The sequence below is a fragment of the Periophthalmus magnuspinnatus genome, chromosome 3 (assembly GCF_009829125.3).
Source record: "Periophthalmus magnuspinnatus isolate fPerMag1 chromosome 3, fPerMag1.2.pri, whole genome shotgun sequence".
NCBI classification, from domain to species: domain Eukaryota; kingdom Metazoa; phylum Chordata; class Actinopteri; order Gobiiformes; family Gobiidae; genus Periophthalmus; species Periophthalmus magnuspinnatus.
In genome coordinates, this window is record NC_047128.1 from 30562040 (window position 1) to 30579463 (window position 17424).

Sequence of the window (17424 nt, forward strand, 5' to 3'; positions counted from 1 at the left end):
TTCTCAAGTGATAAATTCCAACACAGATTTTAATCGTCCAGTAAAAATGCAAGCAAAATTTTGCAGTCATTATTCAGTAGACAAATAGGATGCCAATTATCAGTATTAAGAATGTCTTTTTTAGGTTTTGGTATCAGGATGATCAGCCCTTGGTTTAATGTTGGAGGATGTGTGCCTTAGTCAAGGCTTTCTAAAAATACTTTTAACAAGGGAGCAATTTGGTCACTAAATTGTTTATCGAAACCTCCTGTTGGTCCATCTGGGCCTGGAGATTTATTATTTTTCAGTTTACTTATAGAAGTGAGGATCTCATGAGCAGAAACAAGAATCACAGAAATCATGTTCAGAAAGTTGTTGGAGAATCAATATTATTTAAGAATGGCTCAGGAATTTTGGATGTATCATTGGGAGCATACAGCTTACTGTAAAAAGAACTAACAAATGTTGCAATTTTTGAGGGGTCAGAAGTTACTTGGCCATCGATGTTTAATTGCTGTAGGATGTTTGATTTGGCACGATGCTTTTCTAATTGAAAAAAAAATAGGAAGAGTTACTTTTACCCTCTTCTAACCACTTTAGTCGAGATTTTACGAAAACACCTTCAGCTCGTTTTTATAAAGATCATTAAATTTATTTTGGAAATAAGCTAAACTAATTTTATTTTCTTCTGAGAGATCTTTTGGATTTATTGTGGACAATGTCATAATGTCCTGGATAATTTTATCCTCTTCTGCCCTCTTGTATTTATTTAAATCAGAACAAAATTTTCATAAGTATGTTGCAATTTCATATTTGAAAAATTCTCAGTTTTTATTATAACAATTTTTAATGCTTTATTAAATTAGTAAGAGACAGTTTCCGAATTTTTTTGCTGCCCAGCCTCCAGTCTAAGTAAAAAAAATATTTAGAATGCAGTAGGCTTTCTTGTTTTTGGATTTACTTTGAGGTAATTTAATGGAATTGCTGGTAGTGGATCGCTTTATGATCAGTGAGCGGAGTGGGGAGAATATTAACATCTTCTCTATCTGGACAATCAGACGCCAGCCAGTAGTCTATTCGTGAGTCCTTGGAACCATTGTTACTTCATGTAAGGAAATACATTATCTCCCCACTGAGTCCTCCAAAAGTCAGAGTCATCACATGTAGAATGGGATTCTTGGAAGAAAGAGTCTGTATTGAATTTCTTAGCACACAGAAACAATGCTTTTCGTTTTGTGGTATTGTTTAATCCCCTGACATTCAAAGAAGCTCACACGAGTTTGTTCTGTGGGCTCCAGGTTTCAGTCACGTGCACATGTTCAACCAGGAAGTACAATTATAAACTTCATTACCAATGTTGTCAGACTTGAGGAATCTAGATAAAAGTTTTAGTATAATCGTAAATAATCGTAACTTTGTTTGACTACAACTGCATTTTAGTTAAACAAATGATTGTCCAGCTCTGCCATATGCACTTAAAGTTAACAGCCCGGTAGTCTTGCTCTTATTATTTATCTTTTATCTGTGCAATAGCCCTCATATATACAGCCAAGCAGAACTGAAACATACAGGAATGGGAGGTGGAGGAAGTAGGAAGCCAAGCCATGTCAGGAGGAGGAGAACTAAGAGGATGGTTAGAGAAGAGGCGGTCACTGCCCGCCACCACCAGCGTAAACAACGCAAAAGGATACAAGTCGCCAAGTCCACCGCAAGAGAAGTCAGATCTGCGGACAAACGTCTTCATTTAGCCCGAAGAGAAGGAGACCAGCCAGGGTATTATGGCTACCCTTTCTCCGCAGATCCGAGGACTTCCTACAGATGAGGTAAAGTATCGGCTGTGGACGGTAGATTTGTCAGAAGACTCATGTGATCACGACGTTAGCAACAGGCGCCTAGTTGAGCTAACCGCACAAAACTTAACGTCCAACCATAACGACAGTGCCATTTCTGTACATCGGCTAAAATGTCTTATCTCGTCTCCAAAATACTCACGTTTAAGCTAATTTGCCATTGTCTTTAAGTCTGTAGCTTGCCTCTATAGTTAGATAAAGCCCACTTTAAGACATGGAGACGTACAAGTTTGCTCGATGGTAACGCCTTTGCCAGCAGCTGGTTCCCTCATAATTGCGCAATTAATTGAAAGTTAAAGATTTGACGCTAAATACAATACGGTAAATCATCATGTGACACTTCATACGCCATAACAACAGTGATTCAGAAATGACTAATTTGTAACAACTGTAATAACTGTTTTTATGACTGCTGTGTTATTTCAGGATGACACCAGAATCCTCAAAGTCAAAGTCATTGCTGGAATTGGCTTGGCAAAAAAAGACATACTGGGAGCCAGGTAAGATATTCAATGTGCAGATTACTTCAGAACACATACATAACATGAAGGATGCATTTGCACAATACTGTAATGTTTTTTCAGAATTTCTCATAATCACCTAGTCACTTGGTATATTTTGCTTGTCAAATTTATTTTTCTTTTCTTTTTGCTCCTCATGTAAGACGTTTGTACATTTAAAAGGCTATTAAATTAGTCCTGATTAGGTCTACTATTTTTAAAAGTTAGTTTTCTGATCTAATCAGGCCTCGTAGTGCATCACAAATGACTATTACTATATTTGTATCTGATATGTCGTGTGAGGCACTACATTAGATACAACATCATGTGAATGATGTGAGTGATCCATTACACATTCAAACTAATTCAGATACACAGATGAATATCACACGTGCATAAAGGCAGTGACTATTAAAGTCAATGTTTTAAAGAAAGACTTAATGAAAAGACCATGACATTGATATTACAGTACTTATTAATCTGATATCTCACTTTTTTAACACTTCTTCAGTGATCCCTACACAAGATTGTCTCTGTATGATCCAGTAAATGGAGAAATAACAAGTCTTCAAACTAAAACAATTAAAAAGGTGAATAAAACACAGACAAGCTACTTCATTATTACATTTAATTATTTTACTTACCAGTAAATACTTTTTTTCTCCAAAGACCCTAGATCCAAAGTGGAATGAAGAATTCTTTTTCAGAGTAAGTGAATTAATTTCAAACTTTTAAAAAAAATTTGTTTTACATGACTTGAGTGTCAGTTTGTCACCGTAGTTTTGTTGTATTTTGATACAGGTTGATCCCAATAAGCATCGCCTTCTACTGGAAGTATTTGATGAGAATCGTCTGGTAGGTTTTATTATACAAATTTGCTATATTAATCTTATGTCTTACCTTTCAATTTACAATAGTAACATTTTTGGGTTGAATAATGGCACCACTTTCTTCTGTTTACTTATGCTGACAGAGAAGACATTGAACTTTGTGCCCATTTTTGTTTTATGTAGATAGGCCCTGTAATTGCAGAGCGATTACCTATAAACCAGGTCAACACATCTGTAATCTGACAATTAAACAGCAAATTCTGACCTGGCTTACAGCTCAGTTTCTAGAATGACATTTTGTGGCTAAGAGAGGCCAGATAGCAGTCGTAGCCAGTATACTGTTGATGTTGTTTATAAGGTTTGCTGTTGCATGTCATTTCTTTTCTTACAGTATTGACATGAATTTGACAAAAGATCAATTGATTATCAACTGTTGTGAGATTTTTATTCAATGCTATACTTTCAATTGTACAAAAATAAGATGAGTGTATTTATATAAGAGAGTATTACATTTATATACACTGCACTCCACTGCTTCTTAATAATGGTTTAAGTTAGACTTTTAATGAATATAATCCTACCATATGCTACTAATAACAAACTCTTTTTGGATTTAGTACTCATGTTTACACAGTGAAATTTGCATCTAGTCATTACAAGGTTAATGGCATGCCTACCCTTATTTTGCCATGGCATTCACAGTATTATTGGTAAACTGAGCACGTTAGTATGTAAAGCTGTAAATGCGGGTAAATCTGGCTTTAGACTGATACATGGTTATGTGCTGACCAAAGATTACAGTCTCCGGGTTTACATTGTGAAACAGTTGCATGTGGTTACAGTTAGCTCCAAGGTCTGGGCCTGTTAGCATGATAGCATGGTGCTTACAACTTAAGGGTTACTCCACACAATTGAGAATTATTTGGTAAAGTTATACCTCTAGTATCTGTTGTTCTGCTGACCCATTTCTTGCTAGACAATCTTTTGATTTTTTTGATACCCTCATGAATGTTATAGCATTATATGCTATATTACTGATGAGTGAGCTGACAACTCACTCCAAAAACAAAACCGTTCAAGCCTTTTACTGGTCGTAACAGATGTGTATGTAGTGACATCTCCAACTGTGTAGTAATTTAGAATGAGTAACAGATAGGAATATTTGTTTGCCTGCTTTAAATATTTCAGCTACTTCCTGTAGCCTCCATGTGATGGTTTGACATGTAAACCAGGTAAATAAAAGCTCCTGTCTGACAAAAAGAATCACAAATTCTAAATTTAAAACTGAAGACAGTATGAACCTTTACCAAACTGTGTAGTAATTAATTTTTGGTGCTCTGTTTTGTTTTTTTTCTCTGGATGATTTGGTTTGATCACTAAATTACTATTATACTTCTATCATATTATTAGTTATATGCTTCTAGAGTATGAAATTACGTCAGACTTAACAGTCACATGATTAAACAAATGGGTGTGACAGCGCAGAACTGCCATATCATGGTCCAGATACAGAAAGAGGTGTGTACACCTAGAGTGTATTTTCTAGTAAGACATTAATGCTTGTTAGCTAATGTTAGCTGTCTGGGTATCTTTTATTTCATTTATCTGGTTATTGAATAATACGATTATAATTTTTACTCATTCTATGTTTTTTGGTCTTGCTCAAAAATAGGCAGATCAAACTTTTAAGACTGTCTTTGATAAATGCTGTGTCAACATTTATGTAGTGGCAATCAGAGCAGGACAAACTGTTACAACAGGTGTCATGTAACTGGTGTCATGACAGTGAGGAGTTGCCATACTGTTTTTTCTTCTTATATTTTTGTTGCCGTCCAAGATTTTGCTATTAATTTAAATACTTTTTGGACTCTTAGATTTGAACTATAGCCAGAGTACTCTTCACTCTTATTCCCTGTAATTTAATAGTACGTAAAAATATGTTTTGGGGAGGGACAGAGCAGTAGAAACATAAGAAGCAGAGCTGCAGCTGCAGGAAGTTGTCATGAGCACACTTTAGCTTTGGTCTTAGAGGCTGTTTAGAGGGTAACCATCTTGTTTTTTGTTTATGTAGTCAGTAAACAGGAGCCCTCTTGGTTAAGACATCTGCCTGACAGGACCAGCTGACTTGGCTATCTGAACCCTTAAGAAGTTGCTCAACAGTAAAGTCTTTGTTCACTCGTATTATTTAACATTGGCGATATTTTAACATTGACAGGGTCTTGGAGCCGACCAGAGGGACGGCTAGAGCTTCAGGGGTTGTATGTTTGGGTCATGCGTCCAAACAGAATCACTGACCTTCTCTGACTAAAAGCTGAGATCAGCCTGGACAGGAATGTAGGTTGTCACCAGAGCTATTTTGGCAATGTAGAGCCAGTAATGATTGTGATCACAGCAGTGAGCACAGAGCAGTTGCTTTGCCGTCCTTTTTCCTTCAAGCTAGTTTATCATGAATAACCCACCGTGTCTAGAGGGATTAGAGAGTTGAACGAATGGCACGCCAGCTCCGCTTGCATTTTGCGTCAAGGAGAAGTAACACGGACCCTCTGTCAGAGAGCCTCAGCAGCCATGGTGAAGAGACTGGAGTCAGTGTGTCAACTCACAGCCCAGCGGAGAGCCTGGCACACACTTCTGTCCACCTAAAGGTGACTCCTCTGTCACCAGAAAATGGGATTTTACAACAGCATTCTGCGCTCTTTATACCCAGGATTAATGCTGGAGCATGTAGTAAAAAGAGTGTTGTACAGATTGCTTTGCAGCCGTGTGGAAAGCCCAGTGGGGATGTGGATGGCAGTACAGAAGAAGGTGAAGGAGGAGCAGGCGCTGGGTCTGACAAGGGCTCATGCAGCAGTATGGCCAGTGATCCTGGCTACTGTAGCAGTAACAGCATCTTTGAACCAGAGTCTCCAGAAAAGCAGAGGACCACCCAGGAGCACTGCATACTGCGCTGTAAGTCCAGAGTACCCCTGAGACGCTGCTCCTCTTTGGTTATCTTTCCAAAAAGCCCATGCAGCACTCCACCAGCTTCTCCTGACAGCCCAGTTGCTATAGGGGCAAATGAAATCTCAGGAGATGAAAATACCAGTTGTGATGGACTTAGTTCAGTAAGTGGCCACCTTCCCCCAAGGGGGAGCTGTTTAGCCTGTAAGGCTGCTCGAAACATTGTACAGTTTAATAAAATGGAGGAATGTAATCAAGTAATTGAACAGTCTTGTGCGTTGGACAGATCAAATCGTCACTCGAGCTGCGTTCGACTGCATGTTGCTCATCAGAAACCCGTTTTACCTGCAAAAGGAGCTACTTTTGAGGATTTTCATAGACTTCCCCACCCTCAGGAAGATCAGGATGCTTTAAAAAAATTGAAAACAAGCACATCTGCTTGTATATTTTCAAATAAACCACCAAATAAGAGGAAGGGCGCCTCAGAAAAGGGACAGTCCCACACTCGTCATGCTATACAAAGGAGCTTCTCTCTTGAGGTGCCGTACTCCAATACTGGAATTTCTTGTCATGTTTCAAACCCAAAGCTCTCCAGTTCCTATTCTCCTCATGTGCACATCCATTTGTCTCCCTTTTGCCCAAATAAGTTGCCTTATGGCATTAATTCACACCTTATCACAAGTCCAAACAAAAACACTGAGGTTAGTATTTTTGTTACTTATTTCTGAAAATGTGTTTTTCTATTTAAATGCATGAAGTGTGGTTTGTTTATTCATGCCATTTTCTTTGTTCCTTGGTGATTTTAATTGCAATGAAACTCTTAAACCGGCTTAGATTCTTACTGTGCTTCTACATTGGCAGCCTTTGAGACATTGGTCTTACTCTTAGCAGATATAACATGCATATATTGTATTTGTATACTCCATCATGTAGTGACCTTTTCCGACATTATTGTAAACTGCCTAAATTACTTACTTGGTTTGCGTGCTGCTTTATTGTGGTGTGGAAATCCAATGAGGAGAAACATTCAGTGGTTTTCAATTTCACTTGTTTTCATTGGCATACATTTTCTTCCTAAAAAGTGTTTTTACTAATTCCTACATTTGAATACTTACATATTAAGAAGTAAAACTTCCATATGTCGGCCACTAACAAATAATATGGCTCAGTTTTTCAATTAAGATAACAATGTTAATTTGTTTCCAATGACGCAAGAGTGATCAGAGATACATCAGTTGATCCCATGGGTTGAAATCATATCTCTACCCATGGCATATATTGTAGTCTGTGTGTAATCCAGATTACAATTTTTCAATTACTAAATTATCTGACAATTATTTAAAAAATCAGTTACTTGTGATTATTTCTATTAGTTTTTTCAGCTCTATTTCTAAATTTTTAAAAGTAATTTATTTTACTGTTAACGGTATGAGTAATTGCCTTAAGTATTTAGCTGAGCTATATTTAGTGGTGGGAAAAGCAGTGCCACTTGCTGATATAAATAAGTGACTCTGAAATATTCCCCCTGACTCCAGATAGTCTGGTGGTCTGAAGCTCTGCCCAGTCCTGTGGATTCAAATTTAACATGATACTAGAGCAGAGCACTGTCATGCCAGCCATCTGTGGAGATGGGGTCATGTAGGCAGGAAAAGTGTGAGCCATTTCCAGTAAAAGGATGGTGGTGTCCCCTTCCCTTTGGGTCCCCCACTAGCTTCTGTTTGTGCAGTATCAGTTATCACACCCCACCACCTCAGTGCACATTTAGCAGGTTGTCAAGTTAGAAGTTCACCAGTAATTAGCAAGTACTTTTAAATAAGCACATTTTATTCTAATTCTTTACAGTCTTACTATCCACTGGTATAGACTATCAATATAATACATAATATATTTTTCACATTTAAAAAAAATCCTGTCACTATTACAGAGTTTGTGTGTGTTTTATGTAAAATTTAAGTGTGTTTAATTATAAATGTAACACAAATGTATTAATTATTTCACTGCACTGCTATAATGGGTGTATTTTCCATTTGTAAAAATGCAGATTGAGTTGTATTATTACCATTTTATTGCACTACCATAGTTTACAGACTGTTATCTTTACCGCCATCTTGAGTCAATAGCTATTGCACAACTAATTATGAATATATCAAACCCTCCAGTATACACTCTGATTATTTAACTGTATCTCCATCATGGCATCTTGTGATAGTTGACTCTGTTGAAAGAGAAATCTTTGTGCTTTTACTGCCAACATGATAAGCAAACATCACACTTAGTGCTGGTTTACTTACTACTTTTGTACTTTAGTAAAGTTCTAGTCATGATATTGCATTCATTTTTCATTTTGCACTATTGTTTTAATGATTTGACATTAATTTTGAATAACAATAATTCACTGGAAATTATGTATAATAATATAATATAATATAATAATTATGTACTATTTATGTTTTCCTTCAGATCAGTGTACTAGTGTTGTTATAATATAAACTGACTGCTGGTGTGGAAAGCATAGATATTTTAAATCTTTCTTATCTTTTTGTTTTATTGGGTAGAATAACAAGCAAAAGCAGTTAATTTAGTTTCCATACACTTGATAACTGTTGATATGTAGATAACAGAACATTTGGGGAAAACCTACCTTGTACCCCATTATTTGTGCTGCATATTAACAGTTATAGTGTGTTTTGTATTTTTTTTTTTGAGAGGTATACTCATGCTTACATCTGTGCATCTCTTTTTTCTCAGACGCGCGATGACTTTTTAGGTCAGGTGGATGTGCCTCTGAATCAGATTCCGGTAAGTCTTTTGTTTCTTGTGTGCGAAATAGTATGTGTGACTTGGTATGTTGATATATGTTATTGTACAACTTCTTAACCTTAGTTTGACCCATCCTTCACATAAATGCAAACACCCACATTTGGTTCCACTTTAGTTTTGGAAACACAGTTGACCATGTTTATCTTTTCTTCTGAGTTCTGTTTTATTATAAACATAACTACACCTCCTGATTTGTCCTCATGCTACACTCCCACCATTATTATAGTCTGCATATGCGGTGAAAACAAACTTTATTTTTGGACTTTTGTTTTTTTTCAGACAGAAAATCCTAATTCAGAAAGACCATACACATTCAAAGATTTTCTGCTTCACCCTCGAAGGTCAGCTCAGTTTCATACTTATTTGACAATTATTCATTTTACATTTCAATGTTATTCATATGCAACCATAGTAAATCTTGAAAATGCATGCATATTGAGTGATTATATATTTCTGATATTATGTAGTCACAAGTCAAGGGTTAAGGGTCATCTCCGGCTAAAAATGACATACCTTCCTAAAAACCCAGACCAAAGCCAGGACCCTGCTGATCAAACTGAAGATGTGGATGTAAGCCCGAACAATTTTGTTTTGAAATTTTCATTTTATTAAAGTACGCTTACACAATAATTGATTTAGATGTATGATACAACATGTATATTGTTATGTAGCAGCCTGGTTGGGAGTTTCTTGAGTCGCAGGACATGTCAGGTCCTAGACAAAGCCAGATTCTTCCTGCTCTTCCCCCTGGCTGGGAGGAACGGCAGGACAACCTTGGCAGAACCTACTATGTCAACCATGAAAGCAGGACTACACAGTGGCAGCGACCTACAATGCAGTAAGTTCGGAATAGTTTAGCAGGTTACCTTGTTCATTTCTTACAAACATTCTTAATTTTATTCATTCTGCATTAAAGGGAAAATGATGGGGAACTACAGAGGAGACAAAGCAATAATGTGGAAGCAGAGCATGCATTTAACACACGTAGACAGATTTCAGACCCTGACGACCAGAACACGCAAGAGTTGCCAGAGGTAAGTTACCTCAGATAGGCAACTTTCCCAAGGTCGTATAATTCTACAAAGAAAGTAGTTTGGTACTTCTTGTTTTGAAAGTAATTTCAAGGTAGAACTAGCATCCCCACTGTAAACCTATTAGAGAATTGACCAATGGGACATGCACATGTTAATTTTGTTCACTACGATGGAGACTCTTTCCAAATATAGTCATTTAAACATTTAAAGGTACCAATTGCATGTTCTAATCTTTCAAAACAGATGTTTAATCCTATATGGCCGTCATTTTGATTGTTTTGGTCTAAAAATATATTGCTGGAAAACCTTGCCCCCTGAAAATGATTCATTTATTGCACTGGGAGGAAATCAAACACTTATAAGAGCAACACTAGACAGACGATGAGAAAGACATGATTAACTGGACTAATTATATGATGTTTTACTCACAGTTTGCCCATTTTATGTCTCATCCTACTACAGTGTGATTGAAATGACCATTCCCATACTGCTGAGCATTTTCTATATTTCTTTTCTTCCTTTGTCATAAATCCCACAGTTTGTGTCTGGTGTCTCTCTGTCTTTCAGAGTTGGGAGGTCATACCTGAGGATTCCATCTCATATCAAAACAATAACCAGCTATCATCACCTCGACCTCAATCACCAGCCGAGATTCATTCAATTTGCAATGATATGAGCAACATTCACGTTTCAGGGGCAACAGCTGCTGAACGGCACAGCTCCTGTCAGGTAACTTGTTTAATATTGTCAATAATTGTTCAGAATCACAATCATTTTCATTGCTATTATGTGAAAATGTGCCACAATGCCTGAAATTTGCCCCGGTAAAATCGATGCTTCTTCATACAAGCAATGTAGTAATAATGGATGCATTATATTTACAAAACATTGTAGATACTTAAACCCTTCTAAAGAACAAAATTTACAAACTAGCCTATAAAATACTAAAGCAAACTATAAAGTAGAATAAGAGTACCACATGATAAAATATTGCATATTGAAAATGGTTATTGTTTAGTGAAGATTGTTGTTCTTATGTTTCTCTCCTTTTAGAATCACACAAGTAACTCTCGTCATTCCAGTCAACGAGGCAGTGCCCGAACCTCAACCTCAACAGGGGAGGAGCTTCCTGTTAACTCCGTGGTATGTATTTGGTGAAATAGGTGATGAAATTACTTGTTTAGCCCTTTTTGTATGAATTTTAATGGGCCGACACTTGAACCAGATGTGATATTGGAGAGCATATAATGTAATACATTTTCAGTTTTTTGCACTCATAGTAAGGGCCACCTTCTTCAAATTTGTATACATGTATTTATTTCACACAATAGCCTCTTCCATCTTCAACTGGGTTACCTGCGGGCTGGGAGGAGAAGCGGGACAACAAAGGAAGACGCTACTATGTGAACCACCTTAGCAGAACCACCACGTGGACTCGTCCTGTTGTTCAGGTAAAAATGTACTCTACATTTGTCAGTTGAGGCAAAATGGATAAATCTGTTGACACCCATTGTGTTATTGTCTTTTTGTTTTATGGACAATGTTTTTTTCAGAGAGCTCCTGAAGCCCCTTCACCTCAGAGGGTGGCAGGTTTACCTCAAAACCCTGGAGCATTGCAGGCTCCACCTTCTGTAGAAGAGTCCCCTCAACCAGCTGTAGGCCCAGAGCCCACTCCTGAGTCAGGATCATTGCCCACAGGTTGGGAGGTTCGCAGTGCTCCCAATGGGAGACCCTTTTTCATTGACCATAACACAAAAACGACCACTTGGGTAACTATTTAAAATGTCATGAGTGAATCATTCACCATTTTCTGTAAGTGACACATATCCTTTTTGCATTGTTGTGGACAGGAAGACCCACGGTTCAGGGTTCCTGTGCAGATGAGGAGGAGGGTCTCACTCGACCCTTCAGATCTCGGCGCTCTGCCGGTAAGATTTTCCAGACCAGTAATGATGGTTTAGTCTGATACCTTGTGAAGCAATGAGCCACTTAGTACTTGTTGTATGCAAATGTTTTATACCTTTATCCTTGTTGGCAGCCTGGTTGGGAGGAAAGAGTTCATTCTGATGGCCGCATATTCTACATAGATCATAGTATGTATAGTTTTTTCAGCAAAACAATATTTTAATTGCTAAAAGGACATTGCCACATTCATTTTTTTATCCTTTTTCAGACACAAGAACCACACAATGGGAGGATCCCAGATTGCAGAATTCAGCCATAACTGGACCAGTGAGCAGATGTTTATGCTCCTTTATAAACAAAATATGCCAAAATGTCATGTCAATGATTTTTTTCGTTTTCACTTTTTTTCTTTTAGGCAGTGCCGTATTCCAGAGACTACAAACAGAAGTACGATTATTTCAGAAAGAAACTAAAGAAACCAGTGAGTATTTACCCTGTATCATTCTTTCTTAACTGTACAAAAGTAACATTAAGGGTTAATGTTTATTTTATTCATCAGGCTGATATCCCAAACCGTTTTGAGATGAAGCTCAGACGAACCGCGGTGCTGGAGGACTCCTACAGGCGAATCCTGTCTGTGAAACGGCCAGAACTGCTGAAGGCGCGTCTGTGGGTGGAGTTTGAGGGAGAGAAGGGTCTGGACTATGGGGGTGTGGCCAGAGAGTGGTTCTTCCTTATGTCTAGAGAAATGTTCAATCCTTACTATGGGCTCTTTGAATATTCCGCCACGTGAGTAGAAACTATCAAATACGAATACTGATGTTTATTTCTTGTATCTTTTGTTAAATTTTGTACAGAGGTACAGAGAGAGCTTCTCAAACTAATGCTAATGTAATTTCATTTTAGGGACAACTACACTCTGCAGATCAATCCAAACTCAGGTTTATGCAATGAAGACCACCTCACATACTTTAAGTTTATCGGGCGTGTTGCAGGCATGGCTGTATTTCATGGCAAACTTCTTGATGGTGAGTTGCTGCTATTGAAATGTTAATGAACAAACTGCTGGGTTTCAGATGACATCACAACATTTTATAGAACAATGATATTTAATACAGATGGGGGTCAGATAAAAGTATATTTTAAAAAAAAGCCTTTGTTGTAATACAGCAAGGTCTCAGGTCTAGACACAAATAGAAATGATCAGGGTCAGCATTTGTCAATTTACTATTTGGATATTGCATGGCAAATTACAATGTAATCAGTATGGGAAAGTGGCTCTTGCGCCCCCTGTGGGAGTATGACATCATTATATAAAACCACCTATGTAATATAGTTATATAATATATAGTTGTATATAGTTTATATTATTTTTTTGTTTTATTTTGTATAGCTTTCTTCATTCGACCTTTTTATAAAATGATGCTGCAAAAACCAATTAATCTTCAGGATATGGAGTCAGTTGTAAGTATTTCAATGCTTAAAACCTTTATATGGTTCATTACATTATAGGAACTGATTTGCAGTATTTATCACTTTTTAGGACAGTGAATATTTTAACTCATTGATGTGGATTTTGGAGAATGACCCCACAGACTTGGACTTGAGGTTCACTGTTGATGAGGAGCTCTTTGGACAGGTTTGTTCAGTTCACACTTTCACCCTTGAAAAGTGGCTAACTTTCAGTTAATATGCTGCATACGTTACATTTAGACTCATCAGCATGAACTAAAGCTCGGTGGTGCAGAAATTGTGGTGACCAATGAAAACAAGAAAGAATACATCCAGTAAGTGTCGTGTGTGTGTGTGTGTGTGTATATATATAATGATTTGTGTGTGTATACTTATTTATTTATTTGTTTTGCAGTTTGGTGATACAGTGGAGGTTTGTAAACAGAGTACAAAAACAAATGACTGCTTTCAAAGAGGTAAACTGATCATTTTACATTTACGGTAGTTTACAAGGAAATACACATCTGTAATTTATATGTTTTCTGTCTTTCAGGGCTTCTTTGAGTTGATTCCACAGGATGTTATTAAGATTTTTGATGAGAATGAGCTGGAGGTTTGTTTAACTTAAACTTAGTTTAATTTAGTTTAAAAGGTGCGCTCCATAACTGCGTGCCCTGTTTGGATGTCAGGGTCTGCCTGCTTATCCTCATGGAAGTGTTATTTCTTGGCCTGGAATGTTCCAGAGTATAGCATTAAACTGGTCTGTCTTGACTCTTGGATTGATTAAATTACAAGGATTTTTCATATTACAAAAAAGAGCATTCTTAATGTGAGAGGGGTCGCCTCTCCACAGATCTCACATGTAACTTGCCTGGCCCGGAGGTGTCACCTGTTTGCCTCCCTGCCGATAGTTACATTTAATGCAATACTGTGTTACATGTAACATAAAGAAATTTTGCCATGGAAATAAGCGAAACGAGCCCCCATCAAAAAGTTATATAGGGCTCCTTTAATTCTTTTAAGATAAAGGTTTTATTTTCAACTTCACAGCTTCTCATGTGTGGATTAGGCGATGTGGATGTGAATGACTGGAAAGAAAACACAAAGTACAAGAATGGTTACTGCTCCAACCATGTGGTGATCCAATGGTTTTGGAAAGTAAGATGCCTTTTCATACCTGAAACCTGTAAACAGCAGATGAAACTCCTTTGTCTCAGGTTTTCATTAACAAATTATCTTTCCATTTTTATTTCAGACAGTGCTGCTGATGGATGCCGAGAAGAGAATCAGACTATTACAGTTTGTCACAGGCACCTCCAGAGTCCCCATGAATGGATTTGCTGAACTCTATGGTGAGTTTTTTTATTTGTTTAGGGTACACAATTCCCCAGATTGAGATAAACTGGACTGTTTCTCTGTTGTTGTTTTTTCTCTCAAAGCATTTGAGACTCAACTTAAATTTGGATGCTTTTTTAGGCTCTAATGGACCACAGCTTTTCACCATAGAGCAGTGGGGAACACGTGAAAAATTACCTCGGGCCCACACATGGTAAGCCCTTAGTGTTATTGTTTCAAGTCTGGACAATTTGCTATTCTCAGTGAGTATATGGACATGGTCTGTCCATATACTCAGTAATTCATTGACTGAGTTACAGAGACTGCACTAGCACTGGTTGATGTTTTAAGGTTCTGGGTTTAAGGTAGTGACAATGTATACTGCCTTCATTTGCAATGGAGAAGATAACCCTTGTTACTTTACGATTACAAGGGTATCTTGTGAAGCAATAATTACATGTGTGTTTTGTTCTAGTGCTTTTGTGGTAGTAGCACAATGAAACATGTCAAAAGTACACTTTATCTTCACAAATATTCATACATATAGTGTATAGTATTGAAAATTCACAAGACAGTAGCCTACAGTTCAGCTTCACAAAAAAAGCAAACAATGACTACATTTTAGGCAAGTTTATTTGTATAGCGCAATTTGTACACAAAGTAATTCAAATTGCTTTACAGAACATTTAATTATTTGGAGATATAGGTGCTGTATAACTAACAGGTGTAAAATGTTATTTCATTCACTGCTGATATTATAACATAAAGTATCCTGTAATGTGCTAAGCGTTGTACACATAACCTGTACACACTACACTACTCTTTTTTTTTTTTTTCTTCTAGCTTTAATCGACTAGACCTGCCTCCTTATGAGTCTTTTGAAGAACTGAGAGAGAAACTGAACATTGCCATTGAGAATGCCCAAGGCTTTGACGGCGTGGATTAGGATGTATGTATGCACCAGTGTAACATATGAAGGACTGACCCACATACTCGTTGGTCAACAATCATAAAGTTTACAAGTAAACCTGCCTTAAACTTCACTTTTTATTTCACATTTTTGATTGAGTTTGTTTTGCTACAATGATGTCAGGATGGTTAAGTAGCGTTCAAGATTTTGATCATGTTAATTCATAGGTTTATGTATTTGTTATCTTATATAAATAAGATAAACATTTACTGTTGGATTGTAAACTTCGGTAGCCAAGACATGTTAGTCTGGGCTGATCTCATTCCATTGCATTAAATGGCTGAAGCAGGGAATTTATATATTTGTAGCAGATAAACAACATCACTAACCACTACTAGGACCAGTAATAGACTGTAGACTTCATGTTAATATAATTACAAAATGCAGTGTTATATATGCTCACTGTCTATGCAGTACTGTATATATTTTCATATGAGTGAATGTGACTTGATTTATGTACATATTTGTACAATCAATGTTTTCTTAAAACCACTATTAAGCTGTTTATGACCCTTACAAATGTGCCAACTAAAACATAAATTGAGTTTTAAACATATATACACTGCTTTATCCTCAAACCTTAAAGGATTCTTCACTATATGGCTCTCTTTTTATGGTTTTATGTTGTTGGTTTTTCATTGTAAAATTGTACAGCGTATATATTACGGTTCAGACAAAAATATTTAGTTACCTGTAAGAAAGAAACTCAAGTTAGACAGAGTAATCATAATGATTATAATAGTGAAACATGTTTACACTGCCTGTAATGTTTACTGGACAATTACATGGACTTGTGTCTTGTCTCAGCGAACACCCTTTTATACTTTTTATAAAATGACTTTATATTATCAAAGTCTTACTCTTACTGATCCAGCTGTATCTTGTCAGTCTGTCAGCACACTGCTTTTGTCACTATTTAAAAATATCTTTAACTTCTTAAATGTTTACAGAGTACTGAACATGGCATACTCTCTGCTCTTAATATAAAGGCTGTTTAAATGTGCACCTCTGGGGCCTTTTTTGTAATGTATTGAACTGTATTGTACCATAGACTAATCATTTTTATTAAGTTTTTAAGTGACTGTACATAAAATATTTCTATTGTGAAGTACACAATCAAATGTAAAACCATAAGTGCATTACTACACACCACTTTTTGCAGGTAACTATGTAGCAGTTTGATGCAGACTGCTTTGTATTTTAACAAAATTGTGCCTCGCAGAGAAAATAAATGTTTTAAAATCTAACTTGGGCATCAGTTTTTGAACATTAATAATACACTTCACTTAATTGTCTCCTCAAGGAAATGTGTCCTCTGCATTTGACCCACCCTTAAATAGACTCATCTCCAGATCATGAGCTAGGCTTGGTCAGGATTACCTTAATTAAAATATTTTTCCTACTGTGCATATTTTGGGGTGATGGGGGAAACTGGGGTGTCTGGAGGAAATCCACCCAAACACTAGGAGAACATGCAATTCAAACCCAGAACCATCTGGCTCTGAGGTGAGAGCTTGACAGCCTCAGCCACTGTGATACTGTGTTATGTCCAGAAGAGGGAGGCACAGTACACATGCAACTCAATCAACAAACCATTTGAGAATTAGCTGAAGATTCTTTTGGAGATTGTGAGATTGTGGGTGAAATTAGGTTTTGTATTCCAGTACAGTGTGTTTAATTGTGTTTTTGCAGCCCTTAGTATGATTCAACTGGGACTTTTGTCTGCATTTCTGCGCTGACCTGGCCTCCCCCATTGTGGCACTAAAACATCCCCCTTTCCTCAAAGGTTAGCTGAAAGGTCAAGCCCATTCA

General features: G+C 37.0%; 2 protein-coding genes across 3 annotated transcripts; both read left to right on the forward strand.

Annotated features, from left to right (window-relative positions):
- Positions 1-1610: 1610 nt before the first annotated feature.
- Positions 1611-16858, forward strand: nedd4a (NEDD4 E3 ubiquitin protein ligase a). Of its 2 annotated transcripts, none has more exons than XM_033984589.2 (29): positions 1611-1802; positions 2256-2329; positions 2841-2919; positions 2999-3037; positions 3131-3184; positions 8845-8895; positions 9196-9257; positions 9384-9486; positions 9588-9754; positions 9833-9950; positions 10518-10679; positions 11004-11093; positions 11282-11401; positions 11504-11719; positions 11801-11878; positions 11989-12043; positions 12124-12182; positions 12271-12336; positions 12415-12644; positions 12762-12883; positions 13249-13319; positions 13399-13494; positions 13569-13642; positions 13723-13783; positions 13861-13920; positions 14358-14465; positions 14563-14659; positions 14784-14856; positions 15486-16858. In XM_033984589.2, the coding sequence occupies exons 1-29, from the start codon at positions 1758-1760 to the stop codon at positions 15586-15588; spliced, it is 2733 nt and encodes a 910-aa protein (XP_033840480.1). In that variant the 5' UTR covers positions 1611-1757; the 3' UTR covers positions 15589-16858. The 2 variants fall into 2 exon arrangements, with proteins under 2 accessions (XP_033840480.1, XP_055076984.1); XM_055221009.1 differs by having other exon boundaries at positions 1684-1802; positions 9591-9754; positions 15486-16857.
- On the forward strand, positions 4848-6879 carry LOC129456169 (uncharacterized). Its single transcript, XM_055221013.1, has one exon. It carries the CDS (start codon positions 5649-5651, stop codon positions 6822-6824), a length of 1176 nt encoding a protein of 391 aa, XP_055076988.1. The 5' UTR covers positions 4848-5648; the 3' UTR covers positions 6825-6879.
- Positions 16859-17424: the final 566 nt, after the last annotated feature.